Source organism: Bubalus kerabau, chromosome 10 (assembly GCF_029407905.1).
Source record: "Bubalus kerabau isolate K-KA32 ecotype Philippines breed swamp buffalo chromosome 10, PCC_UOA_SB_1v2, whole genome shotgun sequence".
Taxonomy (NCBI): Eukaryota; Metazoa; Chordata; class Mammalia; order Artiodactyla; family Bovidae; genus Bubalus; species Bubalus kerabau.
Genome location: NC_073633.1, coordinates 27,665,121 through 27,686,653, shown reverse-complemented (window position 1 = coordinate 27,686,653; position 21,533 = coordinate 27,665,121). Strand labels below are relative to the sequence as shown.

The window sequence follows — 21,533 nt, the reverse complement described above, 5'->3', positions numbered from 1 at the left end:
CAGGGTGACAATGTGCAACCTTGACATACTCCTTTTCCTATTTGGAACCAGTCTGTTGTTCCATGTCCAGTTCTAACTGTTGCTTCCTGACCTGCATACAGATTTCTCAAGAGACAGGTAAGGTGATCTGGTATTCCCATCTCTTTCAGAATTTTCCACAGTTTCGTGTGATCCACACAGTCAAAGGCTTTGGCATAGTCAATAAAGCAGAAATAGATGTTTTTCTGGAACTCTCTTGCTTTTTCGATGATCCACTGGATGTTGGCAGTTTGATCTCTGGTTCCTCTGCCTTTTCTAAAGCCAGCTTGAACATCTGGAAGTTCATAGTTCACGTATTGCTGAAGCCTGGCTTGGAGAGTTTTAAGCATCACTTTACTAGCGTATGAGATGAGCCTTTACAGTCAGCAAAAGCAAGATCTGGAGCTGACTGTGGTCAGATCATGGGCTCCTTATTGGTCAGATCATGGGCTCCTTATTTTAAAGTTCAGGTTTAAATGAAGAAAGGCTGGAGAACCACTAGGCCATTCAGATACGACCTAAATCAAATCCCTTAATTTAAATAATTTAAACAGTATTCAACATAACATTTTCATTAAATTCAATAAATCCATTGGCTCATTCAGAAAACAGATAATTCTCGAGTGTCTAGTCTATACCAACCTCGCTTATAAACAGTTGAATTATATGGGCTTTTGAGTAAATTTTAAATATGGGAATATTGGATACAAATGAAAACTAAAGAGATCAAGAAGTGAGAATCATATGACTGCAATAAAGCAGTCAAAGATAGTTAAAACCTTCTATAGAGTGTTTAAGACCAAGAAAATACAGATGAGTACAGAGGTATTACAAGTAAGATGTGTGTGCTGTGTGGTAAGTTGCTTCAGTCATGTCTGACCCTGTGAATGCATGGCCTATACCCCAGCAGGCTCCCTTGTCGGAAGGATTCTCCAGGCACAAATATTGGAGTGGGTTGCCATGCCCTTCTCCAGGGGAATCTTCTTAATTCAGGGATTGAAACTGTGTCTCTTAAGTCTCCTGCATTGGTAGGTGAGTTCTTTATTAGAGTTACCTGAAGTGAAAATGAAAGCGGCTCAGTCATGTCTGACTCTTTGTGAACCCATGGACCATAGTCCATGGAATTCTCCAGGGCAGAATACTGGAGTGGGTAGCCTATCCCTTCTCCAGTGTATCTTCCCAATCCAGGAATCAAACCAGGATCTCCTACATTGCAGGTGGGATTTACCAACTGAACCATCAGGGAGTTACCTGAGAAGCCTGTTTACCTTCAAACCTGAGGAACTTTTCAAATAGTTGCTTGTTGACTTTGGGTCTGGGTTTAGCTCTCCAGTTCTTTTATTCAGTCACAAGAGGGGGCTGCTTCATCTGAAAACTGTTTCTGGGAGAAGGGAAGGGAAATTTGTTTTCCATTGATGTGCCAAAAAAAGGAAAAATGATATGCTTTCATCTTCTTTAGACAACTTGTGCTTTATTATCCCTTGTTCAATGTGTGTGGTCAAGGATTCAGGGGATCTTAGCCCAATAGCCTAAGTCCTTTCCATGTACCGCCCTAAACACTGCTTTCCCATTTCCCTGCTCTGATTATCCCTTCACCTTTCTATTCCTTAAAATATTTTTCCCCACCTCCAGCTTTTTTTTTTTTTTTAACCACTCATACTCTTCTCCGCCCAAAGCGCACTTGGTTTGTCTTTCTGTCTATTCCTCTGCCTTAGCATCCTTGCTGCACAACAGCCACAAGCATTGGCATAGGGAACATGAGGATTATGGACCACTGTTCAAGGAGGATGAGGTGAACACCATCTATGTCAATCAGTTAGTATATTAAGAACAGATGCATGAAAAATGTCTACCTAGATGGTGATAGATGCATGATTCCAAGAACATTTACAAGAGCTCAGAGCTCCAGGATGTGTAGCTTTTAGTCTCAATGTTAAATTTTCCATCTCCCAGACCACATCCTACTTTTGAACCTCCCAAAGATTTTCTGAAACGTGGATGGGAATTTTCATCATCTTACAACACAGAGCTCAGTGCATTTTTCTGGGATTAAATACTGCATTCCACAAGCTTCTTGGAGCATCAGCCAGTTTCTTAAGAAACAAATGATAGACCAATGGTTGTGCATAGACACATCACTGTGATTGGTGTTCCTTTGCCAGAACCAGACATTAAACTTCATAGATGATTGCCCAGTGAGCTGGAAATGTTTCACCATCTTTTGGGGACATGACTAAAACCGGGGAGGAAGACCTAGATAAGGAAATGCTTGATCATGGCTGAGAAGGTCCTGGCAACAACACAGTGGTATCTGCACTCGTTGTAAGTCTTTACTAACAGCTGTTGCCTCTGTTGTCTGGAACCTCCTTAAGCCAAGGATCAGACACAAGCCTGAGCTCTGAGCCCGTGGTCCTAGCTTGTCCTTGAAGTATGAGGCTGGTGACTGGAGTAACTGTGTTTCTGACCTTGGGTGAGTGTTCTCTGTCTACAAGGGATGACTTGAGGGCAAAGAGCCACAAAGTTATTTGCTCTCTACTCCTCTCCCTGTGCTTTATTCAGCATTATAGTGATGGAACTGAGAAATGATCTGTGGGTTTGCTAAAGAGGACAGATTTCTACATGACAGGTTAAATCATGGCCGTGATTCCGGACGAGTCCTTAGCAGTAAGCAGGTTGTAGGAATCTCTGTGTCTGTTGAGCCAACCACCCACGGAACAAAGCCTATGGATCTCTGATTCTTGCCACATCTTAGGTCTCTATAATTTTGTTGTTGTTCAGTCACTAAGTTGTATACAACATTTTACGTACATGGATGGCAGTACGCCAGGCTCCTCTGTCCTCTACTGTCTCCTGGAGTATGCTCAAATTCATGTCCACTGAGACAGTAATGCTGTTTAACCATCTCATCCTCTACCGCCCCCTTCTCCTTTTGCCTTCAATCTTTCCCAGAATCACGATATTTTCCAATGAGTCGGGTCTTGTCATCAAGTGAACAAAGTATTGGAGCTTCAGTTTCAGCATCAGTCCTTCCAATGAATATTTAGGGTTCATTTCTTTTAGACTGACTGGCTTGATCTCCTTGCAGTCCAATAACGAACACCAATAATATTTTTGCAGGACATAAACAGAAACAGTGGAGTAGGGGTTAGTGGAGTAGGGGTTATGGGAGGGTTGTGACTTTGATCCATAGAATTACACTGATTTGTGCTCTGGAGCCAATTTGATTTCTTAACCCCATAGGGACTGATTGATGCTAAGACCACCCAGCCCAGCTCCATGGATTGTGCTGAAGGAGAAGATGCAAACCTGCCTTGTAATAACTATACCATTGGTAGAAATGACTATATACATGCATATCAGCAAAATCCCAATCAGAGTCCACAGTATGTCATTCATGGCTTATGAAGCACCGTGAACAGCAGCATGGCCTCTCTGAACACAGCTTCTGACAGAAAGTGCAGCACCTTGGTCCTGCCCCAGGTCACCCTGAGAGACACGACTGTGTACTACTGCAACCTGAGAGAGGCACACTGGGACAGACGGGGCTGCACCTGTGCAGTGTTTCTCTGGTGGGAAGAAGGGGGGACACAGCGGGGGAGCAGTCATGAGAGCAAATCTAGAGTCATCTGGAAAGAGAGTCAGAGAGCAGTAAGAGATGAGGAAAATGAAGGGAAGGAAAAGGGGAAAAGATGCATAAAGAAAAGATAAAAAGGAGGACAAGGAAGTGGTGCTTCATTGGTTGATGTGGCTAAGAAGAATTATATGGCTGCTAAGAATCCTAATTGCAACACAGAAATAAAGTGAGAAGCACTAACAATTTGTCATGGTTCTTCCTTGTATCAATAAAATGTTGGTTCCAGTGTGTTAGTCTCAACCTAGAAGTGAGAAAAGTACAAATAATTCTCCTGTTCCAAAGGCTTCTTTTATGTGCAGCCTCAAGAACTGTAGCCTGCCAGGCTCCTCTGTCCAAGGGATTTTTCAGGCAAGAATACTGGAGTGGGTTGCCATTTCCTCCTCCATGGGATCATCCTGACCCAGGGATCACACCTGGTCTTTTTTGTCTCCAGCACTGCAGGCAGATTATTTACCACTGTGCCACCTGGGAAGCGGTCCAGTTCATTCTTTACAATGCCATATAGTACTCTGAGACATTCTGTCATTAATTTCCTTTCCATTAATAAATAATTGTTTCCATTGCTGTGGTATCATAAAGAGTGTTGTCTTTATATATCTTTGTAATTCATTTTTGCATCTACGGGGACATCTCTATTATAATGTAATGTCTGAAACTAGAATGGCTATTCACAAAACAAAGAGCTTTTAAAATTTTTTTGAGAAAGTGAAAACTTGCCATTCATGTGGTATAAACAATTATATTTCAGCTAACAGGGAAAAGGTGCAGTTTGCATCCTCTAAAAATTGAGAAATGCCAGTATTTTTCATAAAATCTGAATAAACTTCATTGATAGTCATTTTACTGGTCGCACAGAGTTCCAAAGAATAGCAAGGAGAGATAAGAAAGCCTTCCTCAGAGATCAATGCAAAGAAATAGAGGAAAACAACAGAATGGGAGAGACTAGAAATCTCTTCAAGAAAATTAGAGATACCAAGGGAACATTTCATGCAAAGATGAGCACAATAAAGGACAGAAATGGTATGGATCTAGCAGAAGCAGAAGATGTAAAGAAAAGGTGGGAAGAATACACAGAAGAACTATATAAGAAATGATCTTCATGACACAGACAACCATGATGGTGTGATCACTCAACTAGAGCCTGACATCCTAGTTCCCCTAGAGCCTAGTTCCCCATCCTGAACCCTCCTCCCTCCTCCCTCCCCATTCCATCCCTCTGGGTCGTCCAAGTGCACCAGCCCCAAGCATCCAGTACCGTGCATCGAACCTGGACTGGCAACTCATTTCATCTCTTTTTCACTCCATACACTTCTGTTTTTTCTCCCAATATTTTCTAAAATCTGGTTTCTTAAAAATCACCAATGGTCTCTTTATTGTTAAATGTAAAAGACATTTTTAACCTCCTTCATCTAGACAAGTATTTCTCAAATTTTAATGTGCACAGGAATATTATTAAAATGCAGATTCTGACTTAGGAATTTTGGGTTAGGCCTGAGATTCTGAAGTCAGAGTAGCTCCCTGGTGATGCGAATGCTACCTACCTACAGACCACATTCGAGCAGCCACTCTCGGCAGTGCTTGCCACTCTTTCTGGGGACCTTTGTGTTCCTGGCACACAGTACCCCAAACTTAAGGCACACAGTACCTTAAACTTTAACTTCTGGGAGATCCTTTGCAAGATCTCCTATTCTTCTTTACTCATCCCACATCAAGAGCATTCCTACTGCTTAGGCCCTCTTTTCCTCTCAGTCTGTATACTCTTCTTTGAAAATTTCATCTGCTCATATTGCTTCAATTATCATGCAAACAGTCTTAGTGGAGTGCACATAAGACTGGTCTCTGTAGTTAGATCTAGATTCTAATCACTACCCTGTCTCTTAAAAATACTTCAATCCTGTGTAATTTAAATTCTTTGAAGCTAGGTTTAGCATTTGTAAAATGGAGGGTAAAAATGAGTAACCCAAGATGTTGTTGTATTAAATGAGATATTTCTTATAAAGCTCAGACAGTAAAGAATCTGCCTACAATGCAGGAGACCTGGGTTCAATCCCTGGGTCAGGAACATACCTTGGAGAAGGGAATGGTAACCTACTCCAGTATTCTTGCTTGAAGAATCCCATGGACAGAGAAGCCTGGCAGGCTACAGGTCATGGGGTCACAAAGAGTCAAACACCACTGAGTAAATAACACTTTTAGTATTTCATTTTAAAATAAAGCTTGAACTTCAGTGCCCCTTACTTAAACATGTCATTTCCAAGATGCATAGGGCCCTAGCCATATTTTATAAATGTTTCAAAAAATAAGATATCTTAACGAGTTAAGATCCTTGCCAGTTAAACCCCAACTTCCCCTCTACTATAATTCTAGTCTGTCAGGAGGTGATGGAGTGAGCCGCAGGCTTATTTAGCATCTGCAAGAGTGAATTTGAATTAAGAATGCATATAATTTTGACCTAGTGGAATTTATTTATGCAGCTCACAGTCACTTCAGTATATAAGTGCTTGTCATCAAGATCTCACAGGCTAAGCATCAGCGACAGATTTCAAACAAAAATCTGTTTGATGCTAATGCTATTTACCTTACATTACACTGTACTGCTGTTCCTTTGGTAATGATTCATTAACAAGTCTTTGTTTCCAAAAGGCATGAGAGTCCATTGCCAGAACTTTTAGTGTTTTAAGAGCATGTAACACCTCCCTAACTGGTTCCAATATGTTTTTATAGTTTCCGTGCACGCTGTTGCATTCCATTCTGTGGAATATCTGTGCATTCCACCCTATCCATTGGAAGATGAGTTTGCTTATGTTCTTCCTTTGGTATGAAAGTGGCCTCGTCTGATCATATATATTATTGTTCATATTAACTTCTTACTGACTGGTCACAATGTTTTACATTTATGAGAATAAAGTGAAGCTCATAGCATGCCAGTCCAATGAGGGCATTAACAACCATGGTAGGTAGATGATACCAAGGTTCCCCAGGTAGTGCGGTGGTGAAGAATCTGTCTGCTGATGCAAGAGATGTGGGTTTGATCCCAGGATTGGGAAGATCCCTTGGAGGAGGAAATGGCAACCCACTCCAGCATTCTTGCCTGGAAAATTACATGGACAAAGAAGCCTGGTGGGCTATAGTCCATGAGGTTGCAAAGAGTCTGAGGGACTGAGCACACACACACACACACATAAAAGAAATTTGCAAGTGTAATTAAAGTCTCTAATCAGTATGACCTTGAATGAATCAAAAGGAGATTATCCTAGGTGGGCCTAATCTAATCAAGTGAGCTCTTTAAAAAAGAGCTTAAACTTTTCCTGTGATCAGAGACATCCTCCTTGTCTTGAGGAAACAAGTTGCCATGACTGCTACAGCCACAAGGAAATGAATTCTACCAGCAACCACTGAGTCTGGAAGAGGACCCCATGCCCCAGACAGTCTTAGTTGCCTCCTTGACTGCAACCTTGTGAGTTCAGCTTAACTGTGTGCTGATTTCTGACTTACAGAACCTGCAATATAAACAGATGTTGTTCCATCACAAAAGTTCTTGATAATTTGTCACTCATCAATAGGAAACTAACATAGAAAATAAACTCGTTAATTGGTGTGATCAGTTGATAGTATTTAGGATTTGTTATGACATAAGAAAATTTGGAATGTAATGAAATCTTGTAGCACATAGTACTGTGATAGATTGTTTCCAAATTTTGACCATAATCCTATAAATTTTCATCCATTTTCAAAATGCACTTTGAATTTTTTAAGAAAGCAAATTTCAATCAATGATCATCTTTCTTTTCTCTGTATTAAAGTTTTTACAAATTTATTGTCATAAGAAGAAAACCGTAAAAAGTATGAAGACAAAAAGTATAGAAACAAAAAGTATTATAGCAGTGTGTCATGGAAATAAGTACTAAAATATGACTCAATTTTCTAGATTTATGCTGTCTGTGGAATTTGATTTCTAAAATTTATAATTTGCTATGATTTTATTTCTCATTCTAAACATTATTTTGTATTTAATTTTTATCCATAATTTTGTGCTGCTATAAAAAGTGCAATTTTGTAAGTTTCAGTGCCTACAAAACATAAATTCTGCTCTGTACATAATTATAATGCTTTAAAATTCAGCCATACAAAGCCAGCAAGGCAGTGAACAAAAATTGTGAATTTCTCTTTATTTCTCTATCTGACCCCTGGAGGACACTGTTGTGAATATGGGAAAGATAAGAATAAGCTCAAAAAAACTTCATTCCTTACAATTCAAAGAGATATCCTGACACCATTTTTTACACAATGACATGTAAAGCATCTCAGACACTAGAGACAGAAGTTTTAAAACATCTTCTCTTCCTAGCTCCCTCTACAGTCTACATCAGAAGAAATCGATATCACCTGTCATTCCTCCTCAACCGCAGAGCAACTTGGATTCAAGTCCCCCAGTCATGAGACTTCTGTCTGTGGGGAATCACCCGGAAAGCAACTCACTGCCTCTTCACTGCTCCACCATGACCTTGGTGTTCACCCTGATGCTTGAGGCACTCCTGCTGCTGAGTGAGTACTGTTCCATTTTACTCTCTTGTCCACACACGGAACATTGTTCTGGTTTGACTTTGAATAGAGACTTTTGTTTAGCTGAGTTCACTGATTCAGTATTAATGGTTCAGGAGCCCAGTGAGTGACCCAGCCCGGTGGCCACATCACTGTCTCTGAAGAGCCCCTCTGGAGCTGAGGTGCAACTACTCATTTTCTCTTCAACCTAATCTCTACTGGTATGTGCAGTACCCCAACCAAGGACTCCAGCTTCTCCTGAAGTACATGTCTGGAAACAATCTTGTTTCAGGCATCAAAAGTTTTGCATCTGAATTCAGGAAGAGTGAAACTTCCTTTCACCTGAGGAAAAAGCCCACTGAAGTAATTTGACCAAGTACTTCTATGCTCTGAGTGACATGGTGACTAGGACTGTAGGGGGAGCTATCTGCAAACCCCTGAGATCTGGTAGCTTAAAGGATTTACAGTTTCAGCCTGTGTTATTTTCAGGAAGTTGGCATGTTCTGTGAAGGCAAATAGTACAGAGAATATAGAGTATTGCAAATGTTTCATTCCTATGGGCATCTTAGATTTTTTTCTTTTCTTTTTCAATTTGCAAAGAAAGGATTTGTTTTCTCAAGTTCAGTGTTCTCGGTGGAGTTGACTGTTAGGTGGGGCTTCCTGTCACAGAGTGTCACCTGGGCAGGGTTTGTTGGGGGAGCTGATTGGTTGCAGGAGCAGGAACATTTCCAGACAAGAAGTGACACACCACTTATGGGTTTAGTTGTGTATTTTAAGGTGAAAATTTCTCAGCAGCAAGTCAAGGCATCATGAAGAGGCTAGGGGGCACTGTGCTGGGGCTTTTGTTTGCCCGGGTTTGCTGTGAGTTGAGGCTGCCCTGCAGGGGAATCTGAAGAAATGAGCAGCTGCTGTACTGTTGAGGGAGGGAGTAGAAAGAGTTGACAAGTCCTGCACACTTCCTATCCCTCTCAACATCGATGGGAGCTGGAGGGACACGTTCAGGGTTTTTTCAGAATTACAGTGAGCCTCAGTTATGACTGTCTGTCTCTTTCTCATCAGGTGTGACAGGGGTGGATGTGGAGCAGAGTCCCCCAGCCCTGACTCCACAGGAGGGAGCCAGCTCTACACTGTGGTGTAATTTCTCCACCTCGCCAGACAGTGTGTGGTGGTATCTTCAGAAGCCCCGGAGCCGCCTCATCCACCTCATTTACGTTCCTTCAGGAACAAGGCAGGAAGGAAGATTAAATGCCACGACAGTCCTTAAAGAACGCCGCAGCTCACTGCACATTTCTTCTTTGTGGACCACAGACTCAGGCACTTACTTCTGTGCTGTGCAGCACTGCGCTCCCCGGGCACCTGCAGCCTGTACTCAAACCCTCCGTGCGGCTCAGCCCCTTCTCCAGCCACAACACACTGTGAGGCCACCACAGGGCATTTGCAGTGCTTCTTATTGGCCTTACAGATTTGAGACTTTGGTCTTTATCTTCCTCTCAATCTGTATTTTCTTCTGCGCTAGAGTCTCAAGCTTGTAGCTGCTGCTGCTGCTGCTAAGTCACTTCAGTCGTGTCCGACTCTGTGTGACCCCATAGACGGCAGCCCACCAGGCTCCCCCATCCCTGGGATTCTCCAGGCAAGAACACTGGAGTGGGTTGCCATTTCCTTCTCCAATGCCTACGAGAGGTCTATTAAAAGATAAGAAAGTGAAAGTGAAAGGCTCTCAGTCGGGTCCGACTCTTTGCGACCCCATGGACTATAGAGCCCATGGAGTTCTCCAGGCCAGAGTACTGAAGTGGGTAGCCTTTCCCTTCTCCAGCAGATCTTCCCGACCCACGAATGGAACCGGGGTCTCCTGCATTACAGGTGGATTCTTTACCAACTGACCTATGAAGGAATCCCTATCAAAATAAATATTTAGCTACAATATGCTCTACTTCAAAATGGAAAGAAGTGAAAGGAAATAAAAGAAGAGAAAAGTGACTCCAAGAAGATGTTATTCAGCTAAGTTGGCTGTCCCAAGAATGTCCATCCAAACCTACCTCACCATGATGTGTCCCAACAGACAACTGCAGATACATCTCATCCTACTCCTGCAGCAGCGCAAACAAAAAACACACATATGCTCAATGGTTAATATGAACTTGGTCGTTTAATTAAAACAAATTTATCCTCTTTCAATTCTGGATGCAAGAAGTCTGAAATCAGTTTCACTGGCTACAGTTAAGGTATTGGCAGGGTTGATTCCTTTCCTTACTGCGCATTACATAATTTTATTTATTTTATAAGTATGAAAACATACATGTAATTTTTGTACCTCTTAGTCTGCTTCACCTATTTCACTCCTACACCTACCCCTTTCCCCTCTAGTAACCAGTAGTTTATTCCCTATGAGTCTGTTTCAGTTCTGTTAGTTTTGCATTTTAGAATCCATGTACAAGTGAAAACATACAGTATTTGTCTTCTCTGTCTGACTTATTTTGCTAAGTATAATACCCTCCAGGTTTTTCATGTTGTCTCATGTGGTGAGATTTTATCCTTTTTATGATTAAGTAATATTTCATTGTATGTGTGTATATATATATATGTATGTATATATACACACATACATACTCTATCTATTCATATGGATGAATACTGATTGCTTCCATATCTTGGCTATTAGAAATAATGCTTCTGTGAATATTAGGGTGCATATATATTTTCAAATTAGTGTTTTTGTTTTCTTCTGATAGATATCCAGGAATGGAATTGCTGGATGATATAGTATTTATATTTTTAATTTTTGAAGAACATTTATGCTGTTTTATAGACATTTATTTATTTATAGACATTATTTATAGACATTTATAGACATATATAAATAGACATTTGGAAAAATGTCTATTTAGGTCCTCTGCCTTTTTAAAAATCAGATTATTTATAGTTTTTATATTGCATATAAATTTCTTTATATATTTTGGACATTAACCCCTTATTGACTAATGATTTGCAAGTATCTTCTTCTGTTTGATAGGCTGTCTTTTTGAATTTTAATAGTTTTAATCCAATTTGGATGTCTTCTGTTTCTTTTTCCTTTTTTTTTTTAATTTTATTTTATTTTTAAACTTTACATAATTGTATTAGTTTTGCCAAATATCAAAATGAATCCGCCACAGGTATACATGTGTTCCCCATCCTGAACCCTCCTCCCTCCTCCCTCCCCATTCCATCCCTCTGGGTCGTCCCAGTGCACCAGCCCCAAGCATCCAGTGTCGTGCATCGAACCTGGACTGGCAACTCCTTTCATACATGATATTTTACATGTTTCAATGCCATTCTCCCAAATCTTCCCACCCTCTCCCTCTCTCTCAGAGTCCATAAGACTGTTCTATACATCAATGTCTCTTTTGCTGTCTCGTACACAGGGTTATTGTTACCATCTTTCTAAATTCCATATATATGTGTTAGTTTACTGTATTGGTGTTTTTCTTTCTGGCTTACTTCACTCTGTATAATAGGCTCCAGTATCATCCACCTCATTAGAACTGATTCAAATGTATTCTTTTTAATGGCTGAGTAATACTCCATTGTGTATATGTACCTCAGCTTTCTTATCCATGCATCTGCTGATGGACATCTAGGTTGCTTCCATGTCCTGGCTATTATAAACAGTGCTGCGATGAACATTGGGGTACACGTGTCTCTTTCCCTTCTGGTTTCCTCAGTGTGTATGCCCAGCAGTGGGATTGCTGGATCATAAGGCAGGTCTATTTCCAGTTTTTTAAGGAATCTGCACACTGTTCTCCATAGTGGCTGTACTAGTTTGCATTCCCACCAACAGTGTAAGAGGGTTCCCTTTTCTCCACATCCTCTCCAGCATTTATTGCTTGTAGACTTTTGGATCGCAGCCATTCTGACTGGTGTGAAATGGTACCTCATAGTGGTTTTGATTTGCATTTCTCTGATAATGAGTGATGTTGAGCATCTTTTCATGTGTTTGTTAGCCATCTGTATGTCTTCTTTGGAGAAATGTCTATTTAGTTCTTTGGCCCATTTTTTGATTGGGTCATTTATTTTTCTGGAGTTGAGCTGTAGGAGTTGCTTGTATATTCTCGAGATTAGTTGTTTGTCAGTTGCTTCATTTGCTATTATCTTCTCCCATTCTGAAGGCTGTCTTTTCACCTTGCTAATAGTTTCCTTTGATGTGCAGAAGCTTTTAAGGTTAATTAGGTCCCATTTGTTTATTTTTGCTTTTATTTCCAATATTCTGGGAAGGTGGGTCATAGAGGATCCTGCTGTGATGTATGTCAGAAAGTGTTTTGCCTATGTTCTCCTCTAGGAGTTTTATAGTTTCTGGTCTTACGTTTAGATCTTTAATCCATTTTGAGTTTATTTTTGTGTATGGTGTTAGAAAGTGTTCTAGTTTCATTCTTTTACAAGTGGTTGACCAGATTTCCCAGCACCACTTGTTAAAGAGATTGTCTTTAATCCATTGTATATTCTTGCCTCCTTTGTCAAAGATAAGGTGTCCATATGTGCATGGATTTATCTCTGGGCTTTCGATTTTGTTCCATTGATCTATATTTCTCTCTTTGTGCCAGTACCATACTGTCTTGATAACTGTGGCTTTGTAGTAGAGCCTGAAGTCAGGTAGGTTGATTCCTCCAGTTCCATTCTTCTTTCTCAAGATCGCTTTGGCTATTTGAGGTTTTTTGTTTTTCCATACAAATTGTGAAATTATTTGTTCTAGCTCTGTGAAGAATGCTGTTGGTAGCTTGATAGGGATTGCATTGAATCTATAGATTGCTTTGGGTAGTATACTCATTTTCACTATATTGATTCTTCCAATCCATGAACATGGTATATTTCTCCATCTGTTAGTGTCCTCTTTGATTTCTTTCACCAGTGTTTTATAGTTTTCTATATATAGGTCTTTAGTTTCTTTAGGTAGATACATTCCTAAGTATTTTATTCTTTGTGTTGCAATGGTGAATGGAATTGTTTCCTTAATTTCTCTTTCTGTTTTCTCATTATTAGTGTATAGGAATGCAAGTGATTTCTGTGTGTTGATTTTATATCCTGCAACTTTACTATAGTCATTGATTAGTTCTAGTAATTTTCTGGTGGAGTCTTTAGGGTTTTCTATGTAGAGGATCATGTCATCTGCAAACAGTGAGAGCTTTACTTCTTCTTTTCCAATTTGCATTCCTTTTATTTCTTTTTCTGCTCTGATTGCTGTGGCCAAAACTTCCAAAACTATGTTGAATAGTAATGGTGAAAGTGGGCACCCTTGTCTTGTTCCTGACTTTAGAGGAAATGCTTTCAATTTTTCACCATTGAGGATAATGTTTGCTGTGGGTTTGTCATATATAGCTTTTATTATGTTGAGGTATGTTCCTTCTATTCCTGATTTCTGAAGAGTTTTTTTTTTTTATCATAAATGGATGTTGAATTTTGTCAAAGGCTTTCTCTGCATCTATTGAGATAATCATATGGTTTTTATTCTTCAATTTGTTAATGTGGTGTATTACATTGATTGATTTGCGGATATTGAAGAATCCTTGCATCCCTGGGATAAAGCCCACTTGGTCATGGTGTATGATCTTTTTAATGTGTTGTTGGATTCTGATTGCTAGAATTTTGTTAAGGATTTTTGCATCTATGTTCATCAGTGATATTGGCCTGTAGTTTTCTTTTTTTGTGGGATCTTTGTCAGGTTTTGGTATTAGGGTGGTGGTGGCCTCATAGAATGAGTTTGGAAGTTTACCATCCTCTGCAATTTTCTGGAAGAGCTTGAGCAGGATAGGTGTTAGCTCTTCTCTAAATTTTTGGTAGAATTCAGCTGTGAAGCCGTCTGGACCTGGGCTTTTGTTTGCTGGAAGATTTTTGATTACAGTTTCAATTTCCATGCTTGTGATGGGTCTGTTAAGATTTTCTATTTCTTCCTGATCGAGTTTTGGAAAGTTGTACTTTTCTAAGAATTTGTCCATTTCTTCCACATTGTCCATTTTATTGGCATATAATTGTTGATAGTACTCTCTTATGATCCTTTGTATTTCTGTGTTGTCTGTTGTAATCTCTCCATTTTCATTTCTAATTTTATTGATTTGATTTTTCTCCCTTTGTTTCTTGATGAGTCTGGCTAATGGTTTGTCAATTTTATTTATCCTTTCAAAAAACCAGCTTTTGGCTTTGTTGATTTTTGCTATGATCTCTTTTGTTTCTTTTGCATTTATTTCTGCTTTAAGTTTTAAGATTTCTTTCCTTCTACTAACCCTGGGGTTCTTCATTTCTTCCTTTTCTAGTTGCTTTAGGTGTAGAGTTAGGTTATTTATTTGACTTTTTTCTTGGTTCTTGAGGTGTGCCTGTATTGCTATGAACTTTCCCCTTAGGACTGCTTTTACCGTGTCCCACAGGTTTTGGGTTGTTGTGTTTTCATTTTCATTCGTTTCTATGCAAATTTTGATTTCTTCTGTGATTTGTTGGTTATTCAGCAGCGTGCTCTTCAGCCTCCATATGTTGGAATTTTTAATAGTTTTTCTCTTGTAATTGAGATCTAATCTTACTGAATTGTGGTCAGAAAAGATGCTTGTTATGATTTCTATTTTTTTGAATTTACCAAGTCTAGCTTTATGGCCCAGGATGTGATCTATCCTGGAGAAGGTTCCATGTGCACTTGAGAAAAAGGTGAAATTCATTGTTTTGGGATGAAATGTCCTATAGATATCAATTAGGTCTAACTGGTCTATTGTATCCTTTAAAGTTTGTGTTTCCTTGTAAATTTTCTGTTTAGTTGATCTATCCATAGGTGTGAGTGGGGTATTAAAGTCTCCCACTATTATTGTGTTATTGTTAATTTCTCCTTTCATACTTGTTAGCATTCGTCTTACATACTGCGGTTTTTCCTATATGACTGCTGTGACAAGGACTTCAAGTACTATGCTAAATGGAAATGGTGAGAGTAGGCATCCTTGTCTTGTTCCTCACCTTGGAGAAAAACTTTCAGTTTTTACCATCAAATATGATATTAATAGTGTGTTTGTTGTAAATGGCCTTTATTATTTTGAGATGTGTTCCCATTATACCAAGTTTATTAAGAGTTTTTTAACATGAATGCATGCTGAATTTTTTCAAATGCTTTTTCTTTTTCTGTTGAGATAATTATATAAGTTTTTATCCTTCATACTATTAATGTATATCATGTTGATTGATTTGCAAATATTGAACCTTCCTTGTACACCTAGACTATATTCCACTTGGCCATGATATATGATTCTTTCATAAATTGTTGAATTAAGTTTCCTAACTTAATTCAGTTCTAAAGGAAGTTAGTCTTGAATATTCATTGGAAGGACTAATGCTGAAGCTGAAATTCCAATACTTGGGCCACCTGATGCAAATAACTGATTCACTGATAAAGACCCTGATTCTGGGAAAGATTGAGGGCAGGAAGAGAAGGGGACAACAGAGGATGAGATCATTGGATGGCATCACTGACTTTATGGACATGAGTTTGAGCAAGCTCCAGAAGCTGGTGATGGACAGGGAAGCCTGGTGTGCTTCAGTCCATGGAGTCACAAAGAGTTGGGCATGACTGAGCAGCTGAACTGACTGAATTGAAGTTTGCTAATATTTTGCTGAGGATTTTTTAATCAATGTTCATTCAAGAAATTGACTTTTTTTTTTTTTTTGTAGTTTTATTGTCTGGTTTTGGCATCAGCGTAATGAAGACTTCATTGAATGAGTTTGGTAATATTTCCTCACCTTCAATTTTACAGAAAATTTTGAGAAGGATGGGACCTAACTATTCTTTAAATGTTTGGAAAATTACCCTGTGATAACATGAAGTCCTCTACATCAGGAATCAACAAAATATGGCCCATGAACCAGTCCATTCAACCATTTACTTTGTAAATAAATTTTGTTGGAACATAAGAAAGCTTATTTATTTATGTATTATCCATAACTTATTTCATGAAACAATGGCAGAGTTCAGTAGTTGCAACAGAATGAATGGCCTACAAAGACAAAAATATTTACTATTCTACCCTTTATTGAAGAAGTTTGTAATCCCCTCTTCTACATCATTAGTCATCATGGAAATGCAAGTTAATGCCACAGTGAGATCTCTATACACCCATTAATGGCAACCCACTCCAGTATTCTTGCCTAGAGAATCCCGTGGACAGAGAAGCCTAGTAGGCTGCTGTCCATGGGGTTGCACAGAGTCAAACACAACTGAAGCGAATTAGCATGCATGGCATTGGAGAAGGAAATGACAACCCACTCCAGTATTCTTGCCTGGAGAATCCCAGGGACAGGGGAGCCTGGTGGGCTGCTGTCTATGGGGTCGCACAGAGTTGGACATGACTGAAGCAACTTAGCAGCAGCAGCAGCATACACCCATTATTTTGGCTAAAAATAAAAAGACAACTATATCAAGTATTGTTAATGATACAGAATAATTGTGAGATTTAGAATAGATTTAGAGTCATATTCTCTTCAGTGTGCAGCAATCTCCTCGATCTGATGTTGATCTTATGGGAGGAGAGACAGCCCCATGCAGTGACTCGGCTTGAGGGCCAGTTTCTGCCTTTGAAGGGATCCCAGGACAGGTGAGGCCCTATCATGAGTATTTCGAGAACCCTGCCTCCTCCTGGTGTGTCCAGCACCCAGACCAAGGCTTCCAGACCCTCATGAGTCATGCCTCCATATGGAACAGAGAAGGTTTCACAAGGGACCTCAACAAGGGCAGAGATTTACTATCTGAAGAAACCCTTGACACAAGAAAAAGACTTGGCCACATATTTCAGTGTTCTGATAGATGTTCTAATATATATATATATATATATATATATATATATATATATATATAATCAAAAATAGTTAAAGAAGAAATAGAAAAGCTAAATAAGTATATAATCATTAAAGTAATTTGACAATTAGAAACATACATTTATAGAGAATTCCTAATACATGGGAAGTTTTTAACCTGCAAGCGTGCCCCACTACATAATTAAAAATCAAAAGCATAATAGGATGCATAATAAACCATATAACCAGAAAACATTAGAAATTAAGTTTATATAGGGGGCTTCTACAAATAAATAAGAAACACATTCAAAATGAAAAGAGATAATAAAGATAATTTACATAAAGGCAATTTAAAGAAGAGGAAATAGACATGTGAACATATAAAACATCAACTTCTGCAGTAATCAGAGGAAATTAAATTAAAGCAAATTACTGTCTCATTTCTGTCAGATAACCAGAAGTGTGAAAATCTGATAGCATTAAGTTTTGACCCAAATACAGGGAGAAGACTATTAAATTTCTCCAGATGGAGAAAAGCAACCACATAAAGAACATTTATTTAACAACTTCAGAGAAAAATTGCCTGAACTATTTAATAAAGAAGAAAATGTGTATATTTAAAAGTCAAGCAATTCCAATTCCTGTTATCTACATTCAAGTAATTCCAACATTTGAACAAGGAGGCATTTACAAGGATAGTCACACCAGTCCTGTAAGCAGAATGAACGAATAATAAATTACATATGAAGTCGAAATACATGAACTATTACAAGCAAAGAACAGTTCTCTATATTATTTTCTTAGATAAATCTTACAAAAATAAAATGCTGAGTATAAAAAGCATCAGAATGATATATGCTGCATGACACTACTTATGAGAAATTTCAGAATATAATCACAATATAATATATTGTTTTGTGATACATACCTATAATAGTAAAATTGAAAAGACATACATGGAATCTTCCCAATAGTAGTTATTACTTTAAAAATAGGAATAGTACTAGGAGTTACTCTTTAGTTTTGTCTGTAACGTTTGGAGAGAGCTATTGAAAATATAGCAAAATTAAATATCTGTTTACCATCATTGCCAGGGAAAAATGTGTCTGCACATAATTTTGTATACTGTTCCATGTAAGAATTATTTAGTTTTTTTTTTTAAAACTTAAAAAAATTGGATGGTACCAACCACAGCTTTTACTGGTCCAATCAATTGATAGAAGGAATAAGATAACTCCTGTTACCTATAACTTTGACAGATGTACTTTTAATAGGCCATAAAATGCCAATAATATGCCAGAGAAAAACTTTAAACTTGTTTAAGCACTAGAAATTATTCATCTGAAAATAAACAGCACAGAGACTTCCTACCACAGTTAAAATATACACTTTTTGAGTACACAAAAAGAGAAAGTGAAAAGAAAATCAGATCATCTGGCTTAGCAGTGGGAGACATGCCCCCAAGATGTTAGTCTTCAGCAAAGTTGCAGGATACAAAATTAATCTGCAGTCCAATAATGAACTACCTGGAAGAGATATTAAGAAAACAATTCTTTTTCCATCACATCAGAAAGAAAATACCTAAGAATAACTTTAAGCAAAGAAGTATAGATTTGTATATTGAAATCTGTAAGACATTGATTATAGAAATTGAAGACAAAAATTAATGGAAAGATATTTTGTTCTTACAGACCAAAAAAACTCAATTGTTAAAATATCCATATTACCCAAAGCATTCTACAGATTCAATAAAACCTCTATCAAAATTCAATGCCATTTTTCACAGAGATAGAATAAACAAACCCTAAGGTTTGTAGGAGAAACAATAGACTACTAATAGCCAAAGTGGGAGAGGGAGAGGGTGGGAAGATTTGGGAGAATGGCATTGAAACATGTATAATATCATGTAAGAAACGAGTTGCCAGTCCAGGTTTGATGCATGATACTGGATGCTTGGCGCTGGTGCACTGGGACGACCCAGAGGGATGGTATGGGGAGGGAGGAGGGAGCAGGGTTCAGGATGGGGAACACATGTATACCTGTGGCAGATTCATTTCGATATTTGGCAAAACTAATACAATATTGTAAAGTTTAAAAATAAAATTAAAACAACAACAACAAAAACTGAAGGCATCACATGACCTTATTTCAAACTATATTACAAAATTATAGTAATAAAAACAGTGTGTGTTTTTTTTTTTTTTTGAATTAAACAGACACATAGATCAATGGAGCAGAATAGAGAACCCAGAAATAAACCCTTGTATACACGGTCAATTCATGGCAAAGAAACCAAGAATATACCCTCAAGAAAGAAACATCTCTTCAATAAATGGTATTATGAGAAATGGAAAGCTACATGCAAAAGAATGAAATTGAACTCATCAAAATGGATTATAGAATTGAATATAAGAACCACAACAGTAAAGCTCAGAAGAAACATAGCGGGTAAGTTCCTTGACATCTGTATTGGCCACAGTTTTGTTTTTTGGTTTTTTTTTGTTTGTTTGTTTGTTTTTGTATTTGACACTAAAAGCAAGGACAACAAGAGAGAGGAAAAAAAAAAACAAAACAAGTGTGACTACATCAAACTAATAAGTTTATGTATGGCAAAAGAAGCCATCAACAAAATGAAAAGGCAACCTACAGAATGAGAGCAAATATTGCCCAAACATATATATGATAAAGGGCTAATACCCAAAATATATAAATACCTTGTATAATCATTAGAACAAAAGTCTGTTTTAAAAATAAGCTGATAATTTGAATAAACATTTTCCCAAAGAAGACATACTAATAACAAGAAGGTAAATCAGAAGATGTTCAACATCTCTAATAATCAGGGAAATGAAAATCAAAACCAAAAAGAGCTATCCCTTTACATATGCCAAAATGGCTACTATCAAAAAGACAGGGAATAAAAAATTTTGACAAGAATGAAGAAGAAAGGGAACCCTGCCCACTGTTGTTGGAAATATAAATTGGTGCAGCCTCTATGGCAAACAGTATGGAGGTTCCTCAAAAAATTAAAATTAGCTCTACTGTGATATTTAGCATTTCCACCTCTGAGTATTCATCTGAAGAAAACAAAAGTCAGTATCTCAAAAAGATATCTGTACCCCTCGTTTATTGCAGTTGATCTACAACAGCTGAGACATGGAAACAACCCAAGTGTCCTTTGACAGATGAATGGATAAAGAAAACATTAAAAAAAGAAAATTTTTTCATAGATTTACAACAACATGAATGAATCTTGAGGGCACAATACTAAGTGAAATAAATCAGGCAGACAAAGTCAAATACTGTATGAAATCATTTGTATGTGGACTCTAAGACACAGGTGCAGGAACACACACACACAGACATATAGACACACAGACACACACACACCCAGACCTTATAGATACAGAGAATAGATTGGGGTGTAGGGCGTGGACTAGGTGACTATGTTCAAAAGACAGAAACATCTAGTTATAAGAGAAATAAGTCCTGGGAATGCAATATACAGCATGATGACTATAAAAAAAAGTTTTTTAATGGTGTCAGTGTGTAAACCCTCTTGGCTCTCAAAATTTTTTTTAATTAAAAAAAAAAATTGGCTGCTCTGGGTCTTTGCTGCTGCACACGGGCTTTCTCTAGGTGCACTAAGCGGGGCTGCTCTTGGTTGCAGTGCACAGGCTTACTGTCCTGCCTTCTCTTGTTGTGAAGCACAGGCTCTAGGAGCACAGGCTTCAGTAGTTGCAGCATGCAGGCTCCAGGGCACGTGGGCTTCAGTAGCTGTGGCACACAGGCTCAGTAGTTCGGCTCTTGGGCTCTAGAGCAAACCTCCATAGTTGTGGTGCCCGGGCTCAATGGCTCCAGGGCATGTGGAACCTTCCCAGACCAGGGATTGAACCTGTGTCCCCTGCATTGGCAGGTGAACTCCCATCCACTGTACCACCAGGGAAATCCTCTCGAAGTTTGTTTTGCCTTTTTTCAGGTAGTTTGAACAGTTGAATAACAAGTTTGGAATAGGATGTATAACTACTGGACTGGAGTATCTTTCATTGGACTGAAATATGCAAAGCTCAAAATAGGATGTAGTACCCAGATTGGAATGCAAGGTGAGCTTCAGAAGACAGTCACCAGCGATGTAAGAGGGAGAACTAGGGAAGATCTGGGAACCTCAGTAGTAATTCTGTGCCCTCATATGCTATGTGAGTTTGGGGATTCCTATGAAGGAACCACAGAGAATCCAAGGACAATCTACTATAAAATGACTCATTTAGGTCTTCCCTGGAGGCTCAGTGGCAAAGAATCTGCCTGCCAAAGCAGGAGACGTTGGTTCATCCCCTGATACAGGAAGATCCCACATGTCATGGAGCAGCTAATCCTGTGCACCACAGCTATTGAGTCTATGCCCTAGAGCCTGTGCTCCGCAGTAAGAGAAGCCACCGCAATGAGAAGTGCAAAGACAGAGTAACACCCTCTCTCTGCAGCTAGAGAACAGCCTGTGTAGCAATGAAGACCCAAACACTCTAAATTAATAAACAAATAAAATTATAAAAAG

At 38.6% G+C, this 21,533-nt stretch overlaps 1 gene segment (V, D, J or C); it reads left to right on the top strand.

Moving 5' to 3' along the window:
• The first annotated feature begins 9,003 nt into the window (after positions 1-9,003).
• LOC129620772 (T cell receptor alpha variable 22-like) lies at positions 9,004-9,726 on the top strand. The segment is given in 2 exon segments: positions 9,004-9,055; positions 9,254-9,726. Coding segments are annotated over 2 exon segments (525 nt in total).
• Positions 9,727-21,533: the final 11,807 nt, after the last annotated feature.